We start from the raw sequence: 24,365 nt of genomic DNA, 5'->3' as shown, positions 1-24,365 counted from the left end.
CCTCCGACCCATGAATCGCACAGACCGCCCACTGCAGGTCTGGTTTCCTTTTTTTCCGTTATATGATACTGGTAAAAGGGGTTGGTCGCGTTGAATTGTAGCCGTCATCCAAAAGCAACTGAAGCTAGTGGCATCGCAGTCTGTACTGTTGCAGACTGATCCGCAAAGAATCCTCTTGCCGTCCACTCGGCTAGGTGAAATATAGCCGAGCACTGTTTATCTCTGTTCATAACATGTAGAAAACCCAACTGGAGGCAGCCGGCTTAGGTGTCGCCCTGAATTGTGATTGGAAGCTCCGTCTAGGGTTCCTCTCGGCAGTTATGCTGGTCCATATCGTCACCGGGGGTGGTTTTTGCGACAGGAAAGGTTGCATTCGTATATTAAGTAAGTGTGACCCGTTACTCTATTTCGCGAAGATGAACCCAGCTTAGCTGGATCCTGACGTCGAAACGCCGTTGACACCGTTGGGGAGAGGTCTCGCCTCGGTAAACAGAGGCGCGGGCGCAGAAGAAGCGGTTTGGGTGCCATTGACGGGTTCAGCCGATGTCTCGGTAGCATTCGACTGACTCCTCGGCGAAAGATGTCCGCCGTTGGGTAGCGCCGGGGTTTTGGTGCCGTTCAAGAGGTGCTCCAGCCCTTGCTCTTTGCAAAGGCGAGCATAATCTGGGTCGCCAGGAAAGATCTGCTGCAGTCCCTTGCGAGGGGCCCGCTTCTCGGGGAAAGGTGTGCTGCTTGTCGCAGACAGTCCAGGCTTCTGCTCCTCGACCATGATACCGTCGACGTAGTACTTGTTCCTCGGCGCAAAACCGTAGAACCGGTCTGCATCAGGGTCTTGCTTCCACTTTTGCGGTACTTTCCATCCGTACAACTGGGCCTCATCTTCGGGAAGTTCGCGGTACTCGACGCTTAGTTTCAGACTCCGGAGGTGAGGAACGTTTGGTACAATGAACATCAAGTCAGATAGCTAGGATGGCGTTAGCATCGTGCAAAGTAACTGCCTGAACGAGTCCCTTACCTTGACAAAGAACATGTCCAACTTCAAAAACTTCTCTCGGGCCTCTCCGCGAAGCTTTTCCTTGAGACGATAATTCATCTTGAAAGGGTCCTGGCCTTCGCCGTAGTAGTCTGGTAGACCAGTGCCGAGCTCGTAGAGACTGTCGGTAATCAATGCGTATCGGTCAGCTTCGAGTCTCCAGATAACTTTCTTGGCAAGATCGGAGACAGGAATATGTTCCCAAGCGGTATCTAGAGTTTGTTAGTGAGTGAAGTACATCAAGACGTGAGTGGGATACGTACATCTCGACAAAGTCAGGTCCTTCTCGCCGAGAAGCAAAGCGGCATGAGTGTTGAGTATCCATTGCTCTCTGCCATCGGGCGAGCCTGTGGCCTGTGGGCGAATGGTGTCGAACCGCACACCCTGCATGTGCTTGAATTTGGCCGCCAGCTCAGGAGTCTTGGGGTTCGAACAACCGTCGAGCCAACGGAGGAGAGGAGGAAGCTTCGCAAGTCGCAGACGTTCTTGTTCTTGCTGGATTCTGCGCTGCTCGGCTTCCTTAGCCGCACGCTTGCGCTCCATCTCCTCACGCTGTTGACGCTCCTTGCGCTCGCGTTCCTTGCGCTCTTCCTCCTCGCGGAGACGGCGGGCTTCCTCTGCAGCCTCACGCTCAAGTTGTTCTTTGCGAAGCCTCTCCTCCTCCTCACGCTGCTTCCGGGCCTCTTCTTCCTTTCGTTTGCGTTCTTCCTCTTCGCGGCGTTTCTTCTCCTCTTCCTCGCGCAGGCGTCTTTCCTCCTCTTCGCGCCTCTTCTTCTCCTCCGCCTCCCGGCGTTGTCTCTCTTCTTCCTCCTGACGCTTTCTCTCGAGTTCGGCCTTGCGTTTGCGCTCCTCCTCGCGCTGCTTAGCCTCCTCCTCCTCCTTCAGTCGTTTTTCCTCGGCCTCTCGCTCCTTTTGTTCAGCCTCGCGTCTCTTCTGCTCGGCCTCCCGCTTCTTCTCCTCAGCTTCACGCTGTCGCCGCTCTTCCTCCTTCTTGCGTGCTTCCTCGGCTTCAGCCTCACGGCGCTTCCGCTCCTCTTGTCGCTTTTCCTCACGGCGTCTTTCCTTCTCCTCTTGGCGTCTCTTGTCGTCATCGCCACGTTCCTTCTTCACACGAATTTCCGGCTCCTCGACATCCTTAACATCTGATGCGTCTAGCATTTCGATATCGACATCTTCAGACTTAACGTGTATGCTCGACTTATCACTGTTGCTGGACTTTCCGGATTCCCTCCTGTGCCCGTCAGAATCTGACTTGCTCTTATGGGGCCTGCGGTCGCTGTCATCGTGGTCCCTGAGATTCGATTTCGATCGAGGAGGTGCTTCACGCGATAGCCTGTGCGGGTCGTCTGGCGATGCTGTCGACTTCGGCCGGCGTTCCTTGCCATCCACATCGAGCCGCCGCCTCTTCGTCGGCACCTCACCGTCCTCCTTCTCCCCAGTGCTCGAGTGCGGCGGCGTGACGCTTGATCGGTGCCGCTTAGCAGAATGATCGCCGGAAACAGAGAGTCGATCCCTAGACTCGTCCCTCTTGAGAGCCTTTGTACGATCGTGGTACTTCTCTGACAAGGGTTCCCCCTTCGGCTTCTCGGGATGGTCGTCGTGTTTCGGATCGCGTGGGCTTGAGGGGTCCTTCAGAGAAGAGGTGGTCGAAACCATGCTAGCGCGGCGGTTTTTTTCCCTTTCGCCGCGAAGCTCGCCCTTAGAAATGAGTTTCCTCCGCGGCTTGACAGCCTCCCCTTCCGACGACATGGCAGCAACGTCAGACTCGGCGCGCTTCGCTGCTTTGGCGGATTGCTTTTGTGACAGCGCAGGTGATGCTTCTCTGTCAGAAACTGCAATGGTCGGAACACGGTCTTCTTTTCTAGGCCGGCCAGGACCGCGCTTGGGTGATGTCTGGTCGTCGTGAAATGAATCAGACCGACGCTTTTCCTTTGGACTGGTGACGTTACGATTCGCTGAGATTTTCTTCCGACTCTCCGGGTCGCGTGAAGGGCTAGAAAGGTTGCGCTTGTGCGCTCGGGCTTCGTCTTTGAGTTCATTGCGGCCCTGGCGCTTGGTTTCCCGGTCTTGGTCTCGGTCACGCTCACGCTCCCGCTCCCGTTCTCTCTCACGCTCCCGTCTGTTCGGAGACTTGGTCTTGGAAATATCACGATGCGACTTCCTGTACGCATCGTAAGCTTCCTTGAGCATGTGCTCCTCGTCTTTCCAATTTGTGCCTTGTCGGCGTCGCGCGATCTCGTAGTAGGTTTCTCCCTTGAATCGACGTGTGGGATCAAAGTTTGCCTGGTCCAAGAGCAACCTAACCACCTTGATATTCTCCTGGCCTATCGCGGCTAGCATAGGTGTCGCGAACTCTGACGGCATATTGGTACTTTGCACCGGTGCAGGGTCTGGGTTTGCGCCACCCAATGCCAAAAGTAGCTGAATAACTACTTCGTGCCCACCCCTGGCAGCCGCTACCATCGCTTCGGAATCGTCGCAACCATCCTTTACCTGGAGGATTCTTGTAACAGTCTCCTCGTCGCCCTTAGCGGCTGCCTGCCGAAGTGTCTTATCATCGAGGGACATGTACAATAAGTAGTTGCTGGTTTTGGTGGCCCTCACAGTACCGGCCCGCCGACCGCTGGCGTGAGATGAAGAAGGGGCAGGTGACCGTCGCGGGCTATCGGGGCCGAGTGATGACCGAGTATCCTGGTGGTCGACAGAATGATGGTCCTCAGATGTGCGTCGTCGTTCGCCTTGTCTAGACTTCGCCTCGATGAGTGCGGCACGAAAATCGGCTGCATTGTCCAGGTCGTCGCTGACTCTGTCGAGAGGTTCCTCGCCGCTCACGTTGGCTTTCCGCGGGTTGACACCCGCGTTCAGTAAGAGCTTCACGACTCCGAGGTGGCCATTATCAACAGCGTCGAGCAATGGTGTGTCCTTGTCATAATTTACACAATCCAGGTTGCATCCAGCGTCGATGAGAAGCTTCACAATATCCTCGTACCCATTAATTGCGGCGATTTGAAGTGGCGTGTTTCCCGCATAATCGGCAACATTGAGGTCCTCGGGTCGCTCACCGAGTCGTTGCTTTGCAATGTCGTACTCGCCCCTGGCACAAGCTCTAGCGAGGAACGTTTGGCCGTGAGCGTCAAGATGTTTCTTGTGTGGCGCAATTTTGGCAGGTGACATGTTTGACTCGGCAGTGGCGGGCGTCGAGAGATTCCGTAGCTTGGAGCTCCGGGGGTGAGGGCTGCCGCTCGCTGAAGACTCATCCGAGTGATAGTCGGTGGACTGGAGCGGGGGAGGCAAACGCTTCTTCTTGTAGCTCAGGCCATTTGACGAGTTTGCAGGAAGCTGCGTCGAAATACTCCGTCGGTGGGCACGTGGGTTGTGGGGAGATACGGATCTGGTACGAGATCCTGAGTGGCCATCGGTTTCTCTCTTGGAAGAAGACATCTTGTGTTCCCTGGGGGCTCGGATCGGTCGAGAATCAGCCCCGGCGTCAGAAATACGTTGTCGTCGAGCCTTGCGATTCTCGGCCTCGTCCTCCGAGTCTGCCTTGGGAGCTTTGCGTTTGTGAGTAAGTGTCCGATCGGTGGATTTGGCTCGGTCTTTCATGGACAGCTTGGGAGATTTCCTACGGTCAGCACCCGTGTCGGAGTCGGAATGGTTACCAGATCGACGTCTTGGGGGAGAAGCAGGAGCCGAGCTGAGGCCGCTGGAGCCATCTTTACTTCGGGCGGATTGGTCATGGAGGCGTTTCTTTTTCAAGCCCAACGAAGATGCTCCTTCAGACAGCAAACGGGGAGGGTTGACGGGTTTGTCTTTGTCGGCGTCCCTGGCGGCACTGGCATCACGAATCTTGCGGGGGACCTGGGGCTCTCCGTCGCTGCGATCCTCGTGCTTTACCTTTCTCGCCTTGGAGGGCGAGTAGCCATCCTTACCGGGTAAGACGATGGTTTCGGCATCCGAGTCTTTCTCGGCGGGAGCGTCGTCGGCAGCAGGAGGCGCGCGAGATACGATTACGCTGGGCTTGACGTCCTTTGGAAGGACGGGCGGAGATTTGATGGACTCGTCGGCGCTCTTTGGTTTGTTGTTGGTGGACTCCTTGGACTCGTCAGGCTGGTGATTGCCCAGTCGCTTCTCCGCAGCAGCGACGGGCTTCGGCTTGTCGGACCCGGCAGCATTCTGCGCATCCATATCATTTATCTGAAGGTCGAAAAACTGGCCAGCACCATCCTGGCCAAAGGTCGGCCACGAGTGAGAGAAAAGTGAGGGCGTGGGCGAATTGGTGTTGTGTTGACTGATTGAAATCGCGGTCGGGTGGACGGAGCGGAGCAGCTTCTCGGTCGCCAAAGAGAAACGCCCCTAAGAGAAAGTGGCCAGGTCAGTCACGGGGGCGCGGTGTGTTGGCGACTGACGGGGCAGCGGTGCGGTGTCGGGGTCGGAAGTGTCGTAAAACCGGCTCACGAAGACGATAAAGGAAATAAAAAAACAAAGGAAGCGCCTGGCCGGAGTAATGATGCGTGTGGTTCGATGGACGCGGGCGTGGGTGGAAATGCTGGAAAAGGCTGTCTTGGTGACGCTTGACGCTTCGATCGGTTTGGCTGAAGGTGGAAATGGGGCCGCGAGAGTCTTCAGAGTCAAAAAGTCTGATCGCCACCTCTTTGATTGGACCCGACGGGGGACGCTTGGGATAGGATAGGAGGAGGAGCAGCAGCAGCAGCAGTAGTGCTAACGACAACAGACAGCGAAGGAGCACCAGCCAGCAAGGCGGCCAGCAAGCAGTACCAAGGCAGGCAGAAAAGCGGTAGAGTAGCGCAATGGCAGTCAGTCGTGTCGGTTCTGTGGCAGTGGCAGTGTGAGTGTGTGAGTGTGTGTGCCTGCACAATTTGTGGCAGCCTGACGGCCGACTTGGGTGGGCACACGAGGACGAAACTACGTACTCGATTCGAGGTACTTGTAGATGCTGCATCGCTTTGCTGCATCATCAAGTATCCCCCAGCCCGCACTAGCCAAGCTAAACAGGATACAACCTGGCAGCAGTCCCGGCAGCCACCTTGCTTCAGAGAGATACGGCAAGATAGCGGACGGGACTGCCGTGTCGTGTGTGCTCAATCTCACCCGACTGCTAGGAAAGTTCTGCCACTTGCCAGCCTGCTGCCTCGTCTCCCTCTACCTCTCCCGTCCGTCTGCAGTTTGCAGCTGCACACCGCGCATGCTGTTATGCAAGTTGAAAAGTGCCTTACCTCGAATCCGCTGCCACGCTGCATTAGACCACGACCAGCAGAGGCAGCAGCAACACGCAGCAGCTCTCCTGACCGACCCTGGCTGCCAGCCTGCCAAATTTCCCTTCAATTCAAAACAGGGCCTGACCGACCATTCAAACGAGACTTTGCCCGGCTTGCCTGCAAATTCGCTTTCTTGAATGAAAACCAGCAGCACTCGCGGTACGTACCCGTAGGTGCTGCTACGCGGTGCTGCGACATGGAAGATACGTACCGAGGGCTGCAGTTTATTCGGATCCACCTTGGCCAATCCCGCGTTCCCAACATCCTCCAGCGTCGCAGCAGGCTCCTCTTCCCCCCTCCGCCATCGTACCCACCCTGTCGTTCTCATCCTCGCCGTCGTCGCATCTTGAATTGAATCAGCGAATCACGAACCACATCGAAAACGGAGCTCTGGGAACTGGGAACGGCCACCGCGCCATCGCAATCCCACCTGCCTGTGACTAATCCTCCAGCCGTCTCCCGCTTCGGCCTAGCGCCATTCTTCCAGCATCAATCACCAGCGTCCGTTCTCCAACCCCTTTGTTCCAGCGCCACACTACCATTTGTCGACTTGTTCAAGTGACTGGCGCAGCTCCCGCGCTCGAACCTCTTCGACCTGAGGTCTTCACAAACACGTCTTCCTCCCCTCCGCTTCCAGCTCCCAGCTGCCGTCCTTGCTTCTCCACCAAACCTTTCCCATCCCGTCATCTGATTGCTTGGATCCTCCCAGCTCAATGCAGAACCGTTTGACGCTTGGCTTCCGTCGCCGGCCTACCCACCCTCTAGAGCTTCAAGCTTACATCGTCGACCTTGCCCCTCGTATCGACAAGCTTCGTTGTGCCTGACCTTCCCGACTTCACCACCCACCTTACTCGAATTCGCCCTACATAAGGTTGGACGACGCACCAGATCACACCGACCGCGTGCCAACTATCAAACACACCTTACAACACACAGCCCCCACGTAAAGCCCGGAAAATGGAGCTTGGAGCTGTAAACCTACCCACTACCCTTGAAGACGTAAGGATCACGAAGCTTCCACCTTCTGCGTTTTACATTGCGGACTTCATATCCGAGGAGGAAGAGCAGGCCATCTTGCAAAAGGTACGGAAGCTCTGACATGGACTTTTGCGCCAACCTCATAGCAGCTGACCACCGCTGCCTTGACCAACAGATAGCTGATGCCCCGAAACCCCGCTGGAAACAACTGACTCATCGACGCCTCCAAACATGGCCGTCTGATCTCGTTCAGAACAAACTGATCGATGCTCCTTTGCCACCATGGCTGCAAGAGCCCGTCGTCTCGCGAATTCTTTCCTTGCCTCGCGCCACTGCTCCTGATTCGTCCAACCTCTTCACCGAAAGCCCTCACCAACGGCCGAACCACGTGCTGATAAACGAGTATCCTCCAGGAGTCGGAATCATGCCTCATAAGTTAAGTACATGGTAGGTTTACGCGTGAAGGCTCAAATCTCATAGTGTCTGCAGGATGGACCCGCCTATCATCCAGTAGTATGCACTATCAGCTTGGGAGCAAGCTTGTGTCTGAATCTCTACCAAAGCAAAGAGGACGGTGCGTTGGATCCGGAGCCTGTGTGGCGCATTCTTCAAGAGCCCAGGAGCCTACTCATCACCACCGATAACCTTTACACCGATTATCTCCACGGCATTGCCGACACTGACGAAGACGTCGAGTTATCCGCCGATACCATCGTGAACTGGGACTTGTTGCGATCCAAGGATCATTATGCCACCGGCCGAAATGTGCGCGCAACCAGAACAAGCCTCACATACCGAGATGTCATGCAAGTGTCGAAGCTCGGGGCCAAGTTCGGCCTGTTTGGAAAGAAGTGATATTGGCTCGAGTGAGTCTAGGAGAAGTCTAGAAGAGGAATGGAATCATTTTCCATTTGCTAGCCACCTTTTCGGCACCAAACTTTTGCGCATACCACTCCTTGGTTCCGTCGGCGGTTGTGCCGAGGTTTGCTACGATGAACCAGAAAGCGCTGAGAAGCGTACGATTGATCATTTGGCCCTGCGGTGCGGCTGCAATGGCAAGACCAAGATAAAGGAGGCACTCGCAGGTGTAATGAGGACAGACGAGATATCGAAAGAGACCTTGCTCGGGAAGCGAATACTTCTTCAGGCTGGCCAGGTGTTTATGGCACCAATTCTGCATTGTCCAGCCGTACAGGTACATGGCGACTCCAATGAAGGAGTGGAGCGATAAAAGGGCCCCCAGATTACATTCTGGGGAAGCACGGAGAGCGGCTGAGGAAGTTAGTGGAAGCCGGTGATGATGCGGGCGAAGAGACTCGCCTGATCCATCAACCCAGACCGACACACTCATGCAGAGATAGAATCCTAGGCCTAGCAACCAATGGACAAACCACATTTTGGAAGATCCGGGCTTCATCACAAAGAAGCACTCATAGAGTCTACGTGAGCCTTGCAGTGCCATCAGTGCCCAGATCAGGATGGTCTGCTCGAGGCTCATGGCGGGACTTGCCGACTGCGCCTGCCTGGCCGCAATCAATCTGAGAAAGGGGCCGTTTCGGAGATACTCGAACGCCCAGAAGGCTGAGCCCGCGATCGAGGCGACGTAAAAGTGCATGAACCATGCGTGTGGGATCTGGCCGATGGAGGCGAAAGCTTTGACGAGGTCGTTGAACATGTTCGTGACCTGCGGCCCGCCTCCCTTCGTCTGGTCATCCGTGGTGGCCGGCGAGCGTGCGCCGTAGTCGAGTATCGCGTGCTGAGCTGCCTTGGGTATCACTTGGATGGCCAGCACGGCGGCTGAGGAGAGGCCGAAGAAGACCTGGCACCATTGGGCCGGGGAAAGGGCCGAGGCGGCGGTTGTGAGGGAGTCCATGGTGATGCTGGAGGACAGGCCCTGGTCGTGATGCATGCAGGCTAGGATGTGTTGGACACAGTGTTTGGGTATGATTGGCACTGAGGTGAGATCCTAAGGGTGTCCCCGGATCATCGATCCCGCGGGTCCGGCTTCATCGTCGGGCCAGGCCGTGCACCTCAGCTGCGCCCGCCCCCTCGAAGTGGAATATCGAAGTCACGCCTTCACCACGAAAAGCCCTGCCGATTGAGGCTGAAAAGCGCCCTCCCCCAACTACCGGCGCAAGGGACTTTTCATCCCGTGCATAAGCCTGCCGCTTCCCGCCGTGCTCCGCCCGCCGCCCGGCGAAAGTGAGGCTGCTGGAGGCAGCCTCTGTCGAGTAGAGGCAGGCTGCCGTGGAGGCGCAGCGCCCTGGATGCAGATGCAGGCAACCAGGACGCCTCACTTCATGTGGCAGACGGAGGCCAGAGACATGCACTTTACAGAGGTTTGGATTGCAGTGAAATAGGGGTTGTATTTAATTGTGTCTGAGGCCTGGCCTCAGGTTTCTATGGCTCACTTGCGTATCCCCCTGATTATTGACCTGTGACAGGAAAGTTGCCTCTCTAATGGCTGTGAATGTGAATGAAGTCTGAACTTGAGCCAGCCTGAATACCGCCCATGTAGGTGCCCATGCGTTTCTTTTCACCCCTTGTGAAGTTGGTTGTCCGGTTGCAGAGCCTGATCCATTTCGGCGTGGCGACGTGGTCTGAGGCGGGCCGCCTCGCGTCAGCCTCAGCGTGGTGCGCGAGTGTGGTTCACAACCCTCTGAAAACTGAAGTATAAAGCAGGCTAGGTTTCCCTGTTGTGCATCCTCTTCTTCATCCCAACCACCATAATCGTAAACATCACTACCACCTATAGTCTTTCATCCTCTCAAGATTAGCTTACATATTCGTTCTTCATCCTACACAAGTGACTCTTCCCCTGCGTTGGGGAAGGGGAGGGTAGGATGAACGTGAGTTGAGCGAGATAATTAGAGGAGGTCGGAATATTTTGGCGATCTGGAGGGATGTTTGGTTGAAAGACGAAGTGTCGGGTTTATGGTTTGGAGGTGAAAGCGATCGTGGTATGAGGCAGGATGAGCGTCGGTCGGATATCGATATTAGTGACGTGATGGGTGACATGGCTTTGATATGCTTGTATATACAAGTAGATTGGAAGCCGTAAATATTTTCCAAGGTAGTGTCGTAGAAAGGCGTAGACTGAATGATCCTACAGTATGGTGGATATACCCGACAATATGGTTGTTGTAGATAAGTGTGGAAAGGGGTGAAGATAAGTATGAGAATAAACGATGCCATACATGTCATGATCAAGAAAAGATGATTCGCGTCTCCAGTCTGGCATCCTCTCCACTAGAGAGGAAGTTCCCAGGCAACACCACGGGGAGGTTTGGAGTCCGGCTTCGTTGTCCAAAGAAGTAGTGATAAGGCTCACCGGGGCCATGGCGGAGCTGAGGGAGGAAGGTCTCAGCAGGAAGAAGAGGACCGGGGGGGAGAACCCAGCCTCGTTGAGAGACAGAGAAGGAAGGGAGTGTCCTTTGGACTTTGAGTAGTGCTGGCCTGGTGTGCTGAGTGGTGAGTGCTGTGAGGTTAGTATGCCCTATGGACTTTGAGTAGTGTTGGTCTGAGGTGTTGAGGCTGCGAGGTTAGTATGTTCCTGGGACTTTGAGTTTTTCTGTAAAAATGAGTGTGAGATGGGAGGGTAGAGGAGAGAAAGGGCGAAGGAGACGTAGGATGAGAAGGAGAGATGGAGGATGAGAAGAAGAGACGGAGGATGAGAAGAAGAGACGGAGGATGAAGGAAGCCAGGGGAGGGGTGGGCTTTATATCTGATTGTGCCCCTCGCATCCACCACCTGCTTGCCTGAAACCCGAAGGGTGGACAAGAAGGTGGTGATGAAGGGTAGAGCACAGGAGTCACTGCCGAGGGCAGATGTGATCAGATGAGGAGATGAGATGGAGAGAGAAGAAGAGAAGGCAGGATCTGGGAGCGAGGATCGCATTATATGTGTTTTCCGAGAGGCCCTCAAGCACTCGATCAACCTTGCTTGGTTTTGTGATTGTTAAGCTAATGACCTGGATAGTTCTGCTGGGCACGAGTATTCTGATGGCCTATCAACAGCCCGAGCTTGAACTCTCGCCGAAAGGTAGGTTATGAGAAAGCTCGGCTGTGTCAAAATGTACCCGGAGAGCTGCCCGTCCGGGTGAAAAGGAGTCATACCTACCCAGTATTTGGATCACTTTAAGACCTTGACGTCGGATGCTGGATCTGATTATCATAGCAGGAGGTTTTGGAACGACGTCGAACATTCTCAGAGACGCGATGCCTCGAATTATGCTCGCTGCCAACATCGTGTATGGGCTGCGGGTGGCTTTTTCGACACCGAACGCCACACCCAAAGGTACCTGAGATGCCGGAGAAAGCCTTTGGTTCGGCGAACTCAAACCAGAGCATAGCATCTATGTCGGATATAGATGAGGTAATACACGAACAGAACGAGACAGAAACCACTGGACGGTGGCCATTAGAGACACCTGAATGGGTTGGTGTAGGTCATGATGAGAGAGCCTCTTGTGGTCTGTAGCGACCTGCTTTTGTGAAAATGGCAGCAAAGCTTAATTCAACTCGCCACAATAGGGCATAGTGTCAAAAAGCATTGACAATGTCGACCTATTTGATTTTTCTTTTCATCAAAGATAAGTTAGTGATGCTGGTGGGATTTTGGATTGAGCCTCAACGAGATCTGTATTCAGGGCCGTCACTTCAGCACATAGGCAAGCCCTCAAAGACAGACCGACAACGTGGGATTCTGCCATTGAATGGATCAGCCGTAGGAAACGAAATGATTGTGTGTGTGAAGTCTTTGTTCCGCTGTTTGTGGCCACATCTACAACGGGTGAGTGGTCTTCAATCAGAGAATGTCTCGAGGTTGAGATCCTGAGAGTAGAATGAAGGCTGTCCAAAACCGAAGTGGTAAGACCACCGACCGAAGGGCCAAGTTCATAGCCTTCACTCGCCCTCGCTTGTTCATGCGAGTCCTTATCCACCAGATTTCTTTAAAACCAACCATAGTTGCCCCCGAATAGTTCCTCAGCAGTAGCTGGTGTTTTTGTCTGAGTTAGAAATACTATTCATGGAGTTACTGGCTTCTAAATGTTAAACCCAGCTCCAGTGACAGCTAGCTATTAGACAGACCCAAGCTACTTTCAAGCTTGGGCGTGGATATTCATGAAGTATCAACACCAGACAAACCGGAAGGACATTGAAGATTGACAAGAACAAGAAGAGATTAGGACAAGATCTTTCCTTCGGAGGAATGAACACCATGCCGCCGCGTAAGTTGATGAGCCTTGCCTATAAGGTATTTGTACGTAAGCCAAGATCCTAGCTGAGTTTATATCGCTGTCCCGAAAGCAATACTTCTTGACAATTGAAGTGTCTTTTTATATTGTTTATGAATCAAACAAGAGTTTTGATGGAGCTTTATATATGTGATGACCTACCTAAGAGGGCCGCTGGAAAAGCACACAACATATGCCTGTCTACTTCGGCACTCTTGAGGAGATTGGTGAGGAGTGCCTTTATGATAATGTCACCACATAATGGCCGACGAACGAGAGACTCTGAAATCCTAGTCGTCCAAAACTTGACAGGACAGGAAAAATATTGAGGTTGAACTAAATTAGCTAAATTAGCTGGACATAATGACGTACAGCAACTTCCCAGCATAATGAGCAACGGCGAAGGCCTCAGCAGCATGAGACTCCATCTGAAACCACCGAATTTTAGACCTTCCCTTTTGTTCACGTAAAGCCGGATCAAGCGCGTGTTGAACAGCAAGTCAAAACCTGTCTACATAGTTCACAAGATACCTGGTCAAACTCAGACATGCAGGCGTTCCCCCACTCTCGGCGTGGACACGTAATGTCTTTATTAGAAGATCTTGGTATCCCGATTATTTACTACTTTTGAACCTCAGCCGATACACTCACACAATCTCCAATCTGAGTATCGCAGGAGTATCAGAATAATACGAGCCATACGTGGGAGATGGATGGCAGCGAGAGTTACGAGGTGACGCGCAAGCGCCACCCCATCACAACATCGGTTGACACTGGAAAATCTCGTAGTGCGTAGTTTGTCCTCAGTAAAACTGCCGCGGTGCCCCGTATCGAGGCAATCTATCTTTTCTCAAGCTACATGGCGCAGGCGCATAGGTATTAATACTCGAATATTCGGGCTGTTTCCAACACACATGCTGCTTCGTAGGTTTATATTTGACTTGGGATACAGCCTTTCTTTTAGATCAGGACCAATTTACCCTCTGTAGGGCCCGACGTTTTGACGTCTCACTGGCTAAAGTTGTGCGTAGCAGTGGTCAAGTTTAGGCCGAGGGTGATACCGACACAACGGCACTACTAATCAGGCTGTAAAGATTCTGGCATCGGCGACCGGGCTGTTGCATGTCACAAGAGATCGTACCTGAATAGCCACCAGAAACCATCGAGAGAAGACGGCTGAACATGTGTCAATGATAGTGAACACCCTTAAGAAGCACTTAATATTGGCAACCAACTTGTGACGAAACAGAGCTGTCATAGGCATGTATAAGCCTGACGAATCTGTATAAGTCTGAGAAACAGATGCCATTGGTGCTCAAGAATCCATTGTGGCGATCTGGAAAGGCTTTTATATGCATTCGTCATTTCATGGAATCTGTCCTGTACCTTCATAAGACATCGAGAGCAGAGCCCCAAGCGAGCTCACAGCCCAACAGAGTGCGCCTTTAATTTTCAGTTATCGTATAAAGTCGTGTTAATCATATCAACTGCGTCTGGATTTTTCCGAAAACAATCAATCAGGATATCCTGTTCTGTGCGCTAACACTTGCTAACCGAATTTCCAACATTGATTTGAGCATAGACCTGCTGTCTCCCCCAAACGAGAGCCGTCGTGCAGAGCCCAGTCGTACGTGAGCTTGAATAATTAGACAGAAAAGACCGACAACAACGAGAGTCCCCGGCACTTCAAAATCAACAAATTTGGGGGAAAGGGGATGCAGGATCTCTGAAGCTGTTGAGCCATACTTGCTCCTGGAGCAACATGGCGTATACATCAAACCCCATCCCGAATCAATGCGTCTGTTTGTAAACGTCATCAGCAGGCACTTCTACCAAATTAGTAAGAAAATTTGCGCTAGACTGATTCACATGGTGGATAAAAAGACATCGGAGTGAAAACTCCTGGCAGAAACCCCATATACAGACTCTGAGGTCCGGGTTTCAATGCCAAAGTGTCTCCATCGACTGGCCATGAGCCACGGCCCGACGTCGTCGACGGCTATAGCTACAACGATCTACCCCGATCTAAGCTTTCTACGCCAAGAATTCTGAATTTGTGCACCCAAATCACCGGAATATACTGCCAACGATGACGGACGAAGAAGCGCGCTTCAGTGGTTCCGCCTCTTCACCGACGACCTCAGAACAAAGACAGCTGCCCATTGAGCCATCTACCCGTTACGATGCCGCCCTAGACACTTCTGATAACGAAAATCACGACGGAAGCCATTTTTCCTGAACAGCATTAGTCCCTCAACATATGCCTAATAATATATAGTTCAACCCCATACGCTCCTTCAGGCCTCGACATGCCATCACGGCTTCAAGCACGTGGCACGGCATCTCAACAGATATAAAAGACCGCCTTCTTATCCTTCACTTCTCCGACATGTATAAAGCAGTCCCTATGGTGTGTTCAGTACTAAAAAGGTCAATCATAAGTTCTCGCCAATTGTCCGCTTAGCGGTAATCCTTTAATCCCCCGTCGGTCGACCGGTCTTAGGTTCCCATTCTTTGCAAGTTTTGCGATGGACGCGACGCACGCCTAGGAATAAACCTGCTCAGAATAAACACCCAGAAACGAAGAGAGGTGGTATCGTGGGCGTCTTCTGAGAGATCGCGTGGTTAAGAACGCCTTCTAGTGCAGAGTATGTGAACTTCTGTCGAATTTCTGACTGTTCAATGAACGGGAATAAGATGCCGACCTTATTTGATGCCTTCCAATTTGCCACCAATCAACCTATTATGCACATGGGCAATGTTCCACCTCGGCAGTTGAAATTCGAGCTTACTCCACGTTTCTCATGAGAAGGCTTTAATGAAACCCTTTCTCTTGTGAATCAATTAGACAACTGAACTTGATCTTATAGCACCTGTATTTCAAGCAAATATGACACATCACAGGACGATGAACTTATTGTGGTGTTGCCAACCAATTGTATTCATCTAACTCTATCATATTCATGCCTTGAAACCCAGACCTGATGCAATGACAAACTCCAGCTCGTGCTAACCATGATGAAAAGAGGTATCTCGACGCCTGACAATGCCGCTCAAAAGCAATCGCAAAAAGCAAAACCACCCCTTTACATGGGGTTCTCGTGAGCCCACTTGTAGACACTGGGATCACCACCCGTCAGCCTCAACAGGTGCCGCTCGTACGGCCCCGGCGGCTCTTCGACCATGACCTTGCAGAGCGGTGCGTTCTTCGACGGACCAGAATACTCCCAGACCCAGCGACCATCCTTGCACTCAGACGGGTGTTGAATGCTACAGTTCTCTCTGTGCTCCTGCGGCTCCCAGTCAGGATGGTTAGGGACGGGGTCGTGGTAGTCCTTCTGTGACAGGACGAGCTTCCAATGCTTCTTGAGAGCGGCATTATCCCATGGAAGTTTGTCGTTGAGACCGAGACCCTCGCAGGCCAGACGAATGCGGGCAGAGGAGTGGATACGTTCGTTTGTGTCCTTCAGAAATGGTCCGTCTCGTACCTCTGTCTTTGCGTTGACTTGCCGGTACCGCCCAGGCGACCGAGTAATCTTTCCGGCAAGACTGTACAACAGACTGGTCGTCTTCTGGATAGCGCCCAGGCCCCAAGGTCGGAGGGGATGGTTTGAGCTGTAAATGGGTTCGCAGGCCCACTGCTTGCCCTTGTTCTTCTTCTGCTGCGCAATGTAGAATGACTTTGACTGGCTCACGCAGCGCTCGAGTGCGCGGTGGTTAAACTCGACGCCAATCGACGCGAGCTGATCCATCATCCCTGTCAACGTTAGCAAAAGATCCGCAGTGAGGACGAGGATTATACTCACAGGCAAGAGTGATATTGGCCATGCCCTGATCGGCCCAGCCGCCTCCGCAGTTGGAGTGGTTGCCAGGAAACCAAACTTGGCGGAGATCCGTAGACAATCTGTTGGCTTCCAGACGTTCCCATACCGCGGGCTGGAAAGAGTAGCGGGTCTCGTCGAGTGCAAGGGCTTGGAAGGCGTGCTCGATCCTGTCTGACAGGGCAGTGTCCCAGAATCTGTACTCCTCGTTGGATGCGTAGATGCCGATCTTGTTCAACCAGGCGATTTGGGGGATGCCAAGGCTGCCAACGGTGTCCCAAACGGCTGTCTCTGATTAGCTGTGATCATGTTTGACTTGAGCAAGGAAACATACCGACTGCCTTGACCTTGATGATATCTCCCTTGCCCTCCTGCTGCCGAACACGGGTCATGCCACGCTGCCAAAGTTAGCATTCGTCTTCACCGAAACCAACATGACAAACTCACCTTCTCCAGCTTGGCCCTGTACTTCTCCGCCGCATCTTCGCCCTTGGGCTTGTGCTCAAACGGCAGGTTCGGGAACTCGTCCTTGTACTTGTCGTTCATCCAGTTCTCCATGTCCTTGAAGATGGGGTAAAAGTGCTCGACGCCCTCGCGGGTCAGCAGGCCCAGGTCGGCAATCATGCCGGCGACGGAGCGGACGGTGTACGCGCCGCGCGAGAAGCCGATGAGGATGATCTCGTCGCCGTCGCAGTAGTTGGCGCACAGGAAGCTGTAGACCTGGCGAACGCGCTCTGACAGGCCGAGGCCGAATGCACCGCCGGTGAGGGCGTCAAGGGCGTTGGAGCCCGTGCCGACGCCGGACTCGTACTCGATGACCTGCACACGACCGTCGCTGCACTTTCGGCGAAAACATCTCGAGATGCGGGTCACGTTCGAGGGGATCTGGAGCCCGCCTTTGGGCTTGAAGAGGGTCGGCTTGATGTAGCCGCTCTCCCTGGGAGGATGTCAGTATGGGATGCTAGAGGGTTCAGAGGGCGGTGATGCACTTACGAGTTCATCCATGTGCCATCGCAGCATACAATGAGCCTCTTTGGAGAGTAGTTCATTCCCTCTGGAGCAGTTGGGACGTCCATTGCTGGCGACGATCTGACCCTAGGTGGATCGGCCGGGGCGAGGAAGCGATGCGTAGGATTTAGGTAGTAGGTTAGGAACAGGTCTGACTAGGTATGTGAAGCTGGGATTTCAAGTTCTTGGATGTTGGTTCAAGATTTTCAGCAGAGCTTGGGGATTGGCCTTGCTCGTTTGCGGATGTTGCGATCTTCACTTTCCCCATGGACCTGCGGATGCCCCTTCTTTATAGAAGCAGGGGCTACGTTCCGCATTCCACAGCATCGGTGTGGCGCCCCTGGCACACCAGGCACCCAGATAGGGCAGTGGCATGGGTGAGGCACAATAGAGTCAGCGGAAGGCATCGTGGCTCACAAGGCTGCCCTATGGGAAGGCACCCAGTTCGCGGGTGCCATCGGGGAAGGGGAGGTCTTGCCAAGGGGAGAAAGTGCGCGGTGTGGGGAGGCGCGCCGTCGCGCTGCTGCTCGGTTGTGCGATGCCCGTCGCCGAGAGCGAGGCTGAAGCTGACATTGAGGTAAAATAGGGAAATGTTTGCCTGCTAGCGGTGTGAAACCCTTGCTAGAGGCATGTTGAGGAAGTAAGCCTGTGCAGGCATCACGGCAGGCGAGTACGACTCTGCTGTGTCTATTGGTTGCCTTGCGAGCAGCTCAAGCCCCCGACGATGTGGCGTGGGGGAGAGCGCGAGATAGTTGTTGTTGCACATCGGAGGCAGGAATGGAGGCGCGGGAAGACGGCTGTGACCTGAGAAGAGTCACCAACCAGAGAGCCTGATTGAGTGCTTCAGCATGCAAAGACAGATAGACAATTGAGCAATTGACGATTCACCGGTTGCTCAGCCTCCATGACCAAATTTGGGGGTTTGCTCCCCACTCCACCACCACCATCGTCATTTCCGTGGGCAGTCAGCGATGGGGGAAATTGGCGACCGCTGAGTGGGCAGACGAGCCATGCAACAGAGATGAGCGCCTCAAGCCTGCATCCCGCCGAAAGGACTGAGCCGCCCGGGGAGAAGCGAGGAGCGAATGAGGGCTATTCTGTAAGTGGCAGGTGACGATCCCGCTTGCTGGAAAGGGTGAAAAGGCGACATTGACAGTGGCGGTCCCCATTGGACGGTCGCTGGAATGACTTGAAAGTTGAAGATCGCAAGGCGAGGCGATGGCGGTGTACGCCAGAGGCTTGTACGGTGTTACTCCATGTAAGACCGAGGACAAAGACTGACGTTTGTCCTGCCGAGGCATCGATTTACTCGGACTTTTTTTCTTTTTTGAGTTCTGAGGGTAGTGCTGCTCGCGGTGTGGTTGTGTCAATATTGAAGAATGACAGAAGACGGTACAAAGCCCGGCAAAGAAGGTTTAGAGGCGGTAGAAAGTGGGTCTTCACTGTCATTTGCCCGGGTGCGACCCGACAGTGCTGGAATATGTCAATGTCAATTTTGACGGCTCTTCCGAAGGCAGCCCTGCCAACTGATTACAACAACAATTCTCTAATGGCTCACCGACATCAAAATCAGGGTCTTGTGGGATATGAGGCCAATATCAAGCCTCAAAATGACTACAATACATGACGTTTGTCATGACAAAGCAGTTCATCTGAAGACGAGACGAACCGAGGCATGTCTCCCAGCTATCAGCTGAACTCAAAAAACGCCGTCACCGAACCTTCGTCTCAAATGAGGCAACGACATACCAATGCGTGCGTCTTAGAGATGTCGTACATCGGTTGACTCATGAGGTGAATTAAATGACCAACATGCGCTTTCGCGCGGTTCAATGTCTACTCGGACATTTGCAGCTGTCCGCTTACCCAACCGTCGAATCAGTCGGAACTGAGCCGTGGACAGCCACCCGCATCAACGCCTCCGCCGCCATCTTCACGAACTTCGCCTTGAAGATGAAAGTGCTGCCTACAAATGAGCACGATAATCATAAGACAATTACGCAGTAACCAGAACGACGTTCAAAAATACTCATAAAAAGCCCGCGTGAACCTCCCCGCTTCAGCCTCCGCCACACCCGTATCCCGTCTGACTGTACCAAACCCTCCCCAAGATCCCCCCCCTCCCCTTACACCACCACCACCACCACCATCCTCGAATCGCCAACATATGACTCCCGTCTGACTTCCAAGCCGATCAACTGAACCCGATCCTCCAATCCCAAAACAGTCTCACAACCAACAGCATACGCCACCCCCATCCACCCAAGGCACAGCCGCAGGTGGCTACCACCTCTCCCTTTCTAAACATATCGAAACCCAAAAAGCAAAGCAAAATCCCATCTCCAACTCCTCCCTCGCAAAATGCAAAAACAATCGTCAAGAATCCCGCCCTGCGCAAACTCTTGGCAGTAAATAAAGCCACTCTTCCTCCTCACTCCAGCTGGCTCGTCTTGGCAGCGCCAACTACCGAACGTGGCTTCTCCGCCCCCAACCAATCACGCCAAGAATCACCACCTAGGCACACCCAAATTAGGCAAGAAAAAAGTCAGGACAGGGGGGCCATTGAGCAGCCATCCAGCCCACATTCTTCTCCCTTTGCAGCTCCACGACTCATGAGACTGCCGCCATTCCAATAGTCCGCCCTTCAGCCCTACAGAAATCGGCAAGGTCGACGGGTTCGGGCGCATCTCGCGGGTTCGGGTGCATCGAGATGCGGCCGCAAATGTGGTTGCGTCTGCGGCAAAGTCAAAGTCAACCTCATTCGAACCCGATCAGCCCCCGCAAAGGCCAGAGACATGAGATAGTACGGTATTGAGACATGCACACCTGCAGTGACCACCTCCGTCACCTCTGCCACGCCCTGCGTCGAACATCAACATCACAGCTTCATGCAAAAGCAAGTCTGAGTCATTGTCTAATACCGCTTCTGAGGCGGTCCCGTCTATTGCTCCATGGCCGTCATGCTACCGCTAAAGATGACAGGCAACGCTGCGTTATACAGGAAGGAAAAAAAAAGGCGTACAAACACACGGTGTGGGTATTACATCTTCTACATGTTGTGACAAACATGCAATGCCGGCCGTGACATTTTTTTTTAATGGCTGTGGACTCCCATTGTCCCCCTTGCAGCAGTTTCCTCTGCTGCTAGTCTAATGCTTCCGATTCCCATGGAACCTGCACTGTGATTTTTCCAGACCTTAACCCAAGGTGCTCAAAATATGCTCATTGAAATAAAAGAAAAGGTGGCCTAGTCTCGTTCCAGAGACCTATTCCTCCCCAAACAGAATGCCAGTGTGCTCCGCGCACAGCGACTCGAAACCCAACCAGTAGACAGTGTTGTTGTCGTTGCTGGCGTCTGACCAGGCACCTCCGTCCGTCTCCCTAATCTCCTTAGGGTATGGGTGGGCAGGGTACCACACCTTGCCATTGATCGGGTCAGGGCTGTAGCCTTCGCCGCCCCGGAACCAGTTGATTGCGGAGCGGGTCAGGGAGCGGGAGTAGGGGAAGAACCACAAACGGGGCCAAAAAGCGTCCAGAGCACCCTTCTCTCCGGTGACGTGGAGAAGAGGGAAAGTCTGCTTCGTAATGATGTTGGCGCCGAATTCCGACTTGCGAATCAGCTCGTTGACCGTGGAGCCCATGGTCTCGTCGGAAGTGGTGTTGAAGATGCGCTTGAGCGACTTCATGGCATCTGCCTGCATGTGCAAGTGCCAGGGCACGAACTCGGAGTTGTTGCGCGTGTTCTGGTTGATTTCAACCGAGTACAAGGGGCCGATAAACCTTCGCCAGTCCACCCAGTCGGCGTAGCCTGCCCATGTCTGGAATAGGATACTCCAGTAGTCCATGGCAATGTGGAAGTTGTAGCTGTACTGAGGCTCCAATTGCGGAACGAAGCCATCCTCAGGAGGACGCATGACGGCGGCGTCGGGGTTCTCCTCCTTTTGCATCTCGATGCGCTCAAGCTCCTGCAGACCCCAAACATCGCTCATGTAGAACTGGTCGCTCTCCCTAAACTCGTACTCTGGGTCGTACACTTCGTTGATGAGGTCCAGGGTAGCGCGGAAGAACTCGCGAAGCTCCTTGATCGGGCCCATGATGGTGCCGCTGTTCAGCCATCTCGGGTGGTTGAAAACCATGTCGCCGGTGTTGGTCAATGGGCCGAACTCTCTGCCGTCCATGTTGGGGACGGGCGGAACAGCCCAGCACGCGGGTCGGCGCCAGTCCACCGGCCAGCAAACCTTGTCGGCGCCGAAGAAAATGTGTCGTCCAAGGGGTCCAGCGAGGCTGGCGGCCTTCTCGGGTCCCAGTTGCTGGATAATGCGTTCATCCTCCAACGCCGTCGCCTTGAAGTACCGCTCAATCATGACATCGGGACCGAACTGCAGAAGGACATCGTATCCGTCGATCATCATGAAGAGGTCATCGTTGGAGGACTCGGGAAGATCCTCGAGGTACCTGGTGACGACGCGAATCTTGGCCAAGTGCGACAGAGCAGCGTCGTTCTCACCAGTGCCGTTCCATCCCACGATGGTCGGGGCGCCGAAGCGGTTGACAGTCGAGGAGACGAGGGCGCGGCAGAATTGCAGGTTCGGGGCGCTTGCGGCGATGAGGAAGTGGAAACGGCCGACGCCGGGAGACTCGTCCTTGCCCTTCTTGCCCGAGGGGGCGGATGATTTGCTGCCGGTGACGCTGGGCAGCGAAGCTGAAAGGTCGGGCTGGAGAAGCAAACGTCAGTGTCAAGTCGCGGCGGGTGTCTCAGAGATCCGTAGGAAGGAGTTCGGTCGATGTTTCAGCCCCAAGTCGGCACGTGGGGGAATTCCTCTCTCGAAGAATGTTGCCCCAGCAGATCACGGACTTGCGACGTCGATCAAAAGGACAAAAAACTTTGAAGTAACGACAACGAAACAACTTACCCAGTTCAGGCTCTCCGGGACGGTGGACTGGGAGAAGATGAGGAGGAAGAGGACGACAATGAAGCCTGCCAGCAGAACGAGTCTGCGGCCTTTCAGTTGCATCAACATTGGGCCGAAGCGGGTTTCATTTAGCTGCCGGATCGGCTTGAGATCCAGGTTGGGCAATCTTGGGGGTGGTGAGGCGCGCGCGCGAGGTCGAAGTAGGCGTCGTGACGAGGGGCGAAGCGGTAGCGGCGACGACGAGGGCGACGTGGGCAACGATGACGAAAGTGCGGTCGGGTATTATAAAAAGCGTAGCGAACCAAAAGAGCGGACGGTAACGAGAGCAGGAAAAAGAAGTGGATGCACTCGGTCGAAGATGTCGTCGGCGTCGTCGTTCAAGGGGGGGAAGGGGAAGAAAAAGGTAGAAAAAATAGTGGAAGAAATGCTTCCAGGTTGTGGCAAAGAATTTGGCCGACGGGGAAGCAGCGAGCAGCTCGCCCTGCCGCTGTAGTGTCCAAAATGCCAAAATGCCAAGAAAACACACGGAGTATTCCCAAGAGCTTGTCTGTGAGAGGAGGCAAGGACCTGGGATCCGAAGATCGCTGACAGGTCTCCTATTTTTTTCGCGGGTCGGCGAAGTGACCTCGCACTCGCAACACCGCTGGGTCACGGTCGCCTCTTGGTCTCCAGTCAGTGCAGGTCTGTCTCTGTCGTGCCGTGTCTTTGATATCGTCTAGGCCTGTCTTGGGCTTCTTCCGCAGGAGAGAATGGAGCAAAGGAGGTACGGAGACTTCAACCACAGCGCAAGGGGTAAGCGGACAGGTGCGGGCAAGGCGGTGAGGCGTCGGCGGGAAAGACACAGCTGAGTGGCAGGCCTGTAATTGAGCCGCACTGGATGATTTGGCGAGAGTCGATATTCCTGCAGAGTCCGGGGAAAGAAATGCGAAGAGGATGAGAGGGAAATTGGGGCTAGACTGGACTCGGTGTGGGCCGGATGCACCACTTCATTCAACTCAGATTGGATTGGATGATGCAGGCAGGAAAATAAAAAAAGAAGAATACCACCACCACCACCAAAAAGGTACACGGGCAGAAAGGGAGGGTGAGCACCGAAGAAGGAAGACCCCTCTCAGCAAATGTCTTGGAATGACGGGTGCAGCGGGCCAAGATGGTGGTTGTGGCCAGTCAGTTGCAGAAAGGGAGAGACGGTCACACGCTCCCAGGAGGGAGTCTAAAGGTGCTGTAGCTAGCCCGATACTTAGGCCAGGTACCGACCGAGAGAAGACAACTCAAGGGAATGGAAGACAGCACTAAAAGCCCACACAAAGGGGCGGAGGATGCGGGAGACGGGAGGGAGGGCAGCGCAGGCGCAGCTCAAGTTTAGGTGCAGGTGAGGTGCAGTGATGCGCGGGTGCAGACCGAGCAATTAGGGGCACCGACGGCGCAGCGTGGCGTTGCGGGACGTCGGGACTGGCGGAGAGGGGGCTCGACGGTGAATGCATGGAGCTGGGCAACAAGACGGAGTTTACTGCGGGCGAGAGATGTTCGGCATTGCGATGCACTGGCCTCATCAATATCAACGGTCGATGGTCAGGATACCTACCTTAGCCATTCGCATCTTGCCTAGCGTTGAGCATCTAATTACCTAGCGTATCCGTCCTTGCGGAGAGAGAGAACCCAAGATAACTGCTGACGTACGCACAGCGATCAACCTTTTTTGGAGCGTCGCGACCCTGAGAATCATCTTCTAGGCCACGCAAACAAGCGTCTCAGCGGCTCCCATTCACAACAACCCGCGTATGAAGAATAGCCTACTGGGTCCGGTCGGGGTCGTTGGATTGGGGGTGCCCGGTTGATCATCTTACAGCTTGGGAGGGAGTTCCGCTGGCAAGCAGAGGCTGACAAAGGCCGGCGTCCTTCGATTGGCCTGGCGGAGGGATGGATGGCCCCAAAAGGTGGTGAACCCAAGATATCAGAGTTGCCGTCCTGTGCCGGCTTGGACGCTTGGTATCGCGATACGCAGTGCCATGTCAGTTTCGGTCTGCAGCGCACACTGTCTTTCGCTGCAGCAAGTGTGCCACCTCGTAGCTTTGGCAGCCATGGCAATGAATGACAGAC

At 54.0% G+C, this 24,365-nt stretch overlaps 5 protein-coding genes across 5 annotated transcripts; 1 reads left to right on the top strand and 4 right to left on the bottom strand.

Moving 5' to 3' along the window:
- Positions 1-427: 427 nt before the first annotated feature.
- On the bottom strand, positions 428-5,218 carry HOS4 (the record flags this gene model as incomplete). Its single annotated transcript, XM_032024995.1, has 3 exons — positions 428-964; positions 1,016-1,245; positions 1,297-5,218. The coding sequence occupies 3 exons, from the start codon at positions 5,216-5,218 to the stop codon at positions 428-430; spliced, it is 4,689 nt and encodes a 1,562-aa protein (XP_031878381.1).
- Positions 5,219-7,266: 2,048 nt separating this feature from the next.
- Positions 7,267-8,142, top strand: CGGC5_v007672 (Alpha-ketoglutarate-dependent dioxygenase alkB-like protein 6; the record flags this gene model as incomplete). Its single annotated transcript, XM_066151886.1, has 4 exons — positions 7,267-7,392; positions 7,463-7,722; positions 7,777-7,800; positions 7,851-8,142. The coding sequence occupies 4 exons, from the start codon at positions 7,267-7,269 to the stop codon at positions 8,140-8,142; spliced, it is 702 nt and encodes a 233-aa protein (XP_066008682.1).
- Positions 8,143-8,170: 28 nt separating this feature from the next.
- PPRD1 (Polyprenol reductase 1) lies at positions 8,171-9,160 on the bottom strand (the record flags this gene model as incomplete). Its single annotated transcript, XM_066151885.1, has 1 exon — positions 8,171-9,160. One exon carries the CDS (start codon positions 9,158-9,160, stop codon positions 8,171-8,173), a length of 990 nt encoding a protein of 329 aa, XP_066008788.1.
- A 6,449-nt stretch (positions 9,161-15,609) lies between these two features.
- CGGC5_v007670 (Uncharacterized protein) lies at positions 15,610-17,420 on the bottom strand (the record flags this gene model as incomplete). Its single annotated transcript, XM_032025000.1, has 5 exons — positions 15,610-16,280; positions 16,330-16,629; positions 16,679-16,742; positions 16,792-17,281; positions 17,338-17,420. The coding sequence occupies 5 exons, from the start codon at positions 17,418-17,420 to the stop codon at positions 15,610-15,612; spliced, it is 1,608 nt and encodes a 535-aa protein (XP_031878397.1).
- Positions 17,421-20,618: 3,198 nt separating this feature from the next.
- Positions 20,619-22,373, bottom strand: CGGC5_v007669 (uncharacterized protein; the record flags this gene model as incomplete). Its single annotated transcript, XM_032025001.1, has 2 exons — positions 20,619-22,067; positions 22,266-22,373. 2 exons carry the CDS (start codon positions 22,371-22,373, stop codon positions 20,619-20,621), a joined length of 1,557 nt encoding a protein of 518 aa, XP_031878423.1.
- Positions 22,374-24,365: the final 1,992 nt, after the last annotated feature.

The sequence above is a fragment of the Colletotrichum fructicola genome, assembly GCF_000319635.2.
Source record: "Colletotrichum fructicola Nara gc5 chromosome Unknown KSG_Nara_v1_contig04, whole genome shotgun sequence".
In the NCBI taxonomy this organism is placed as follows: Eukaryota; Fungi; Ascomycota; class Sordariomycetes; order Glomerellales; family Glomerellaceae; genus Colletotrichum; species Colletotrichum fructicola.
Note: the sequence above shows the minus strand (reverse complement) of the source record. Positions and strands in the feature narration are given on the sequence as shown.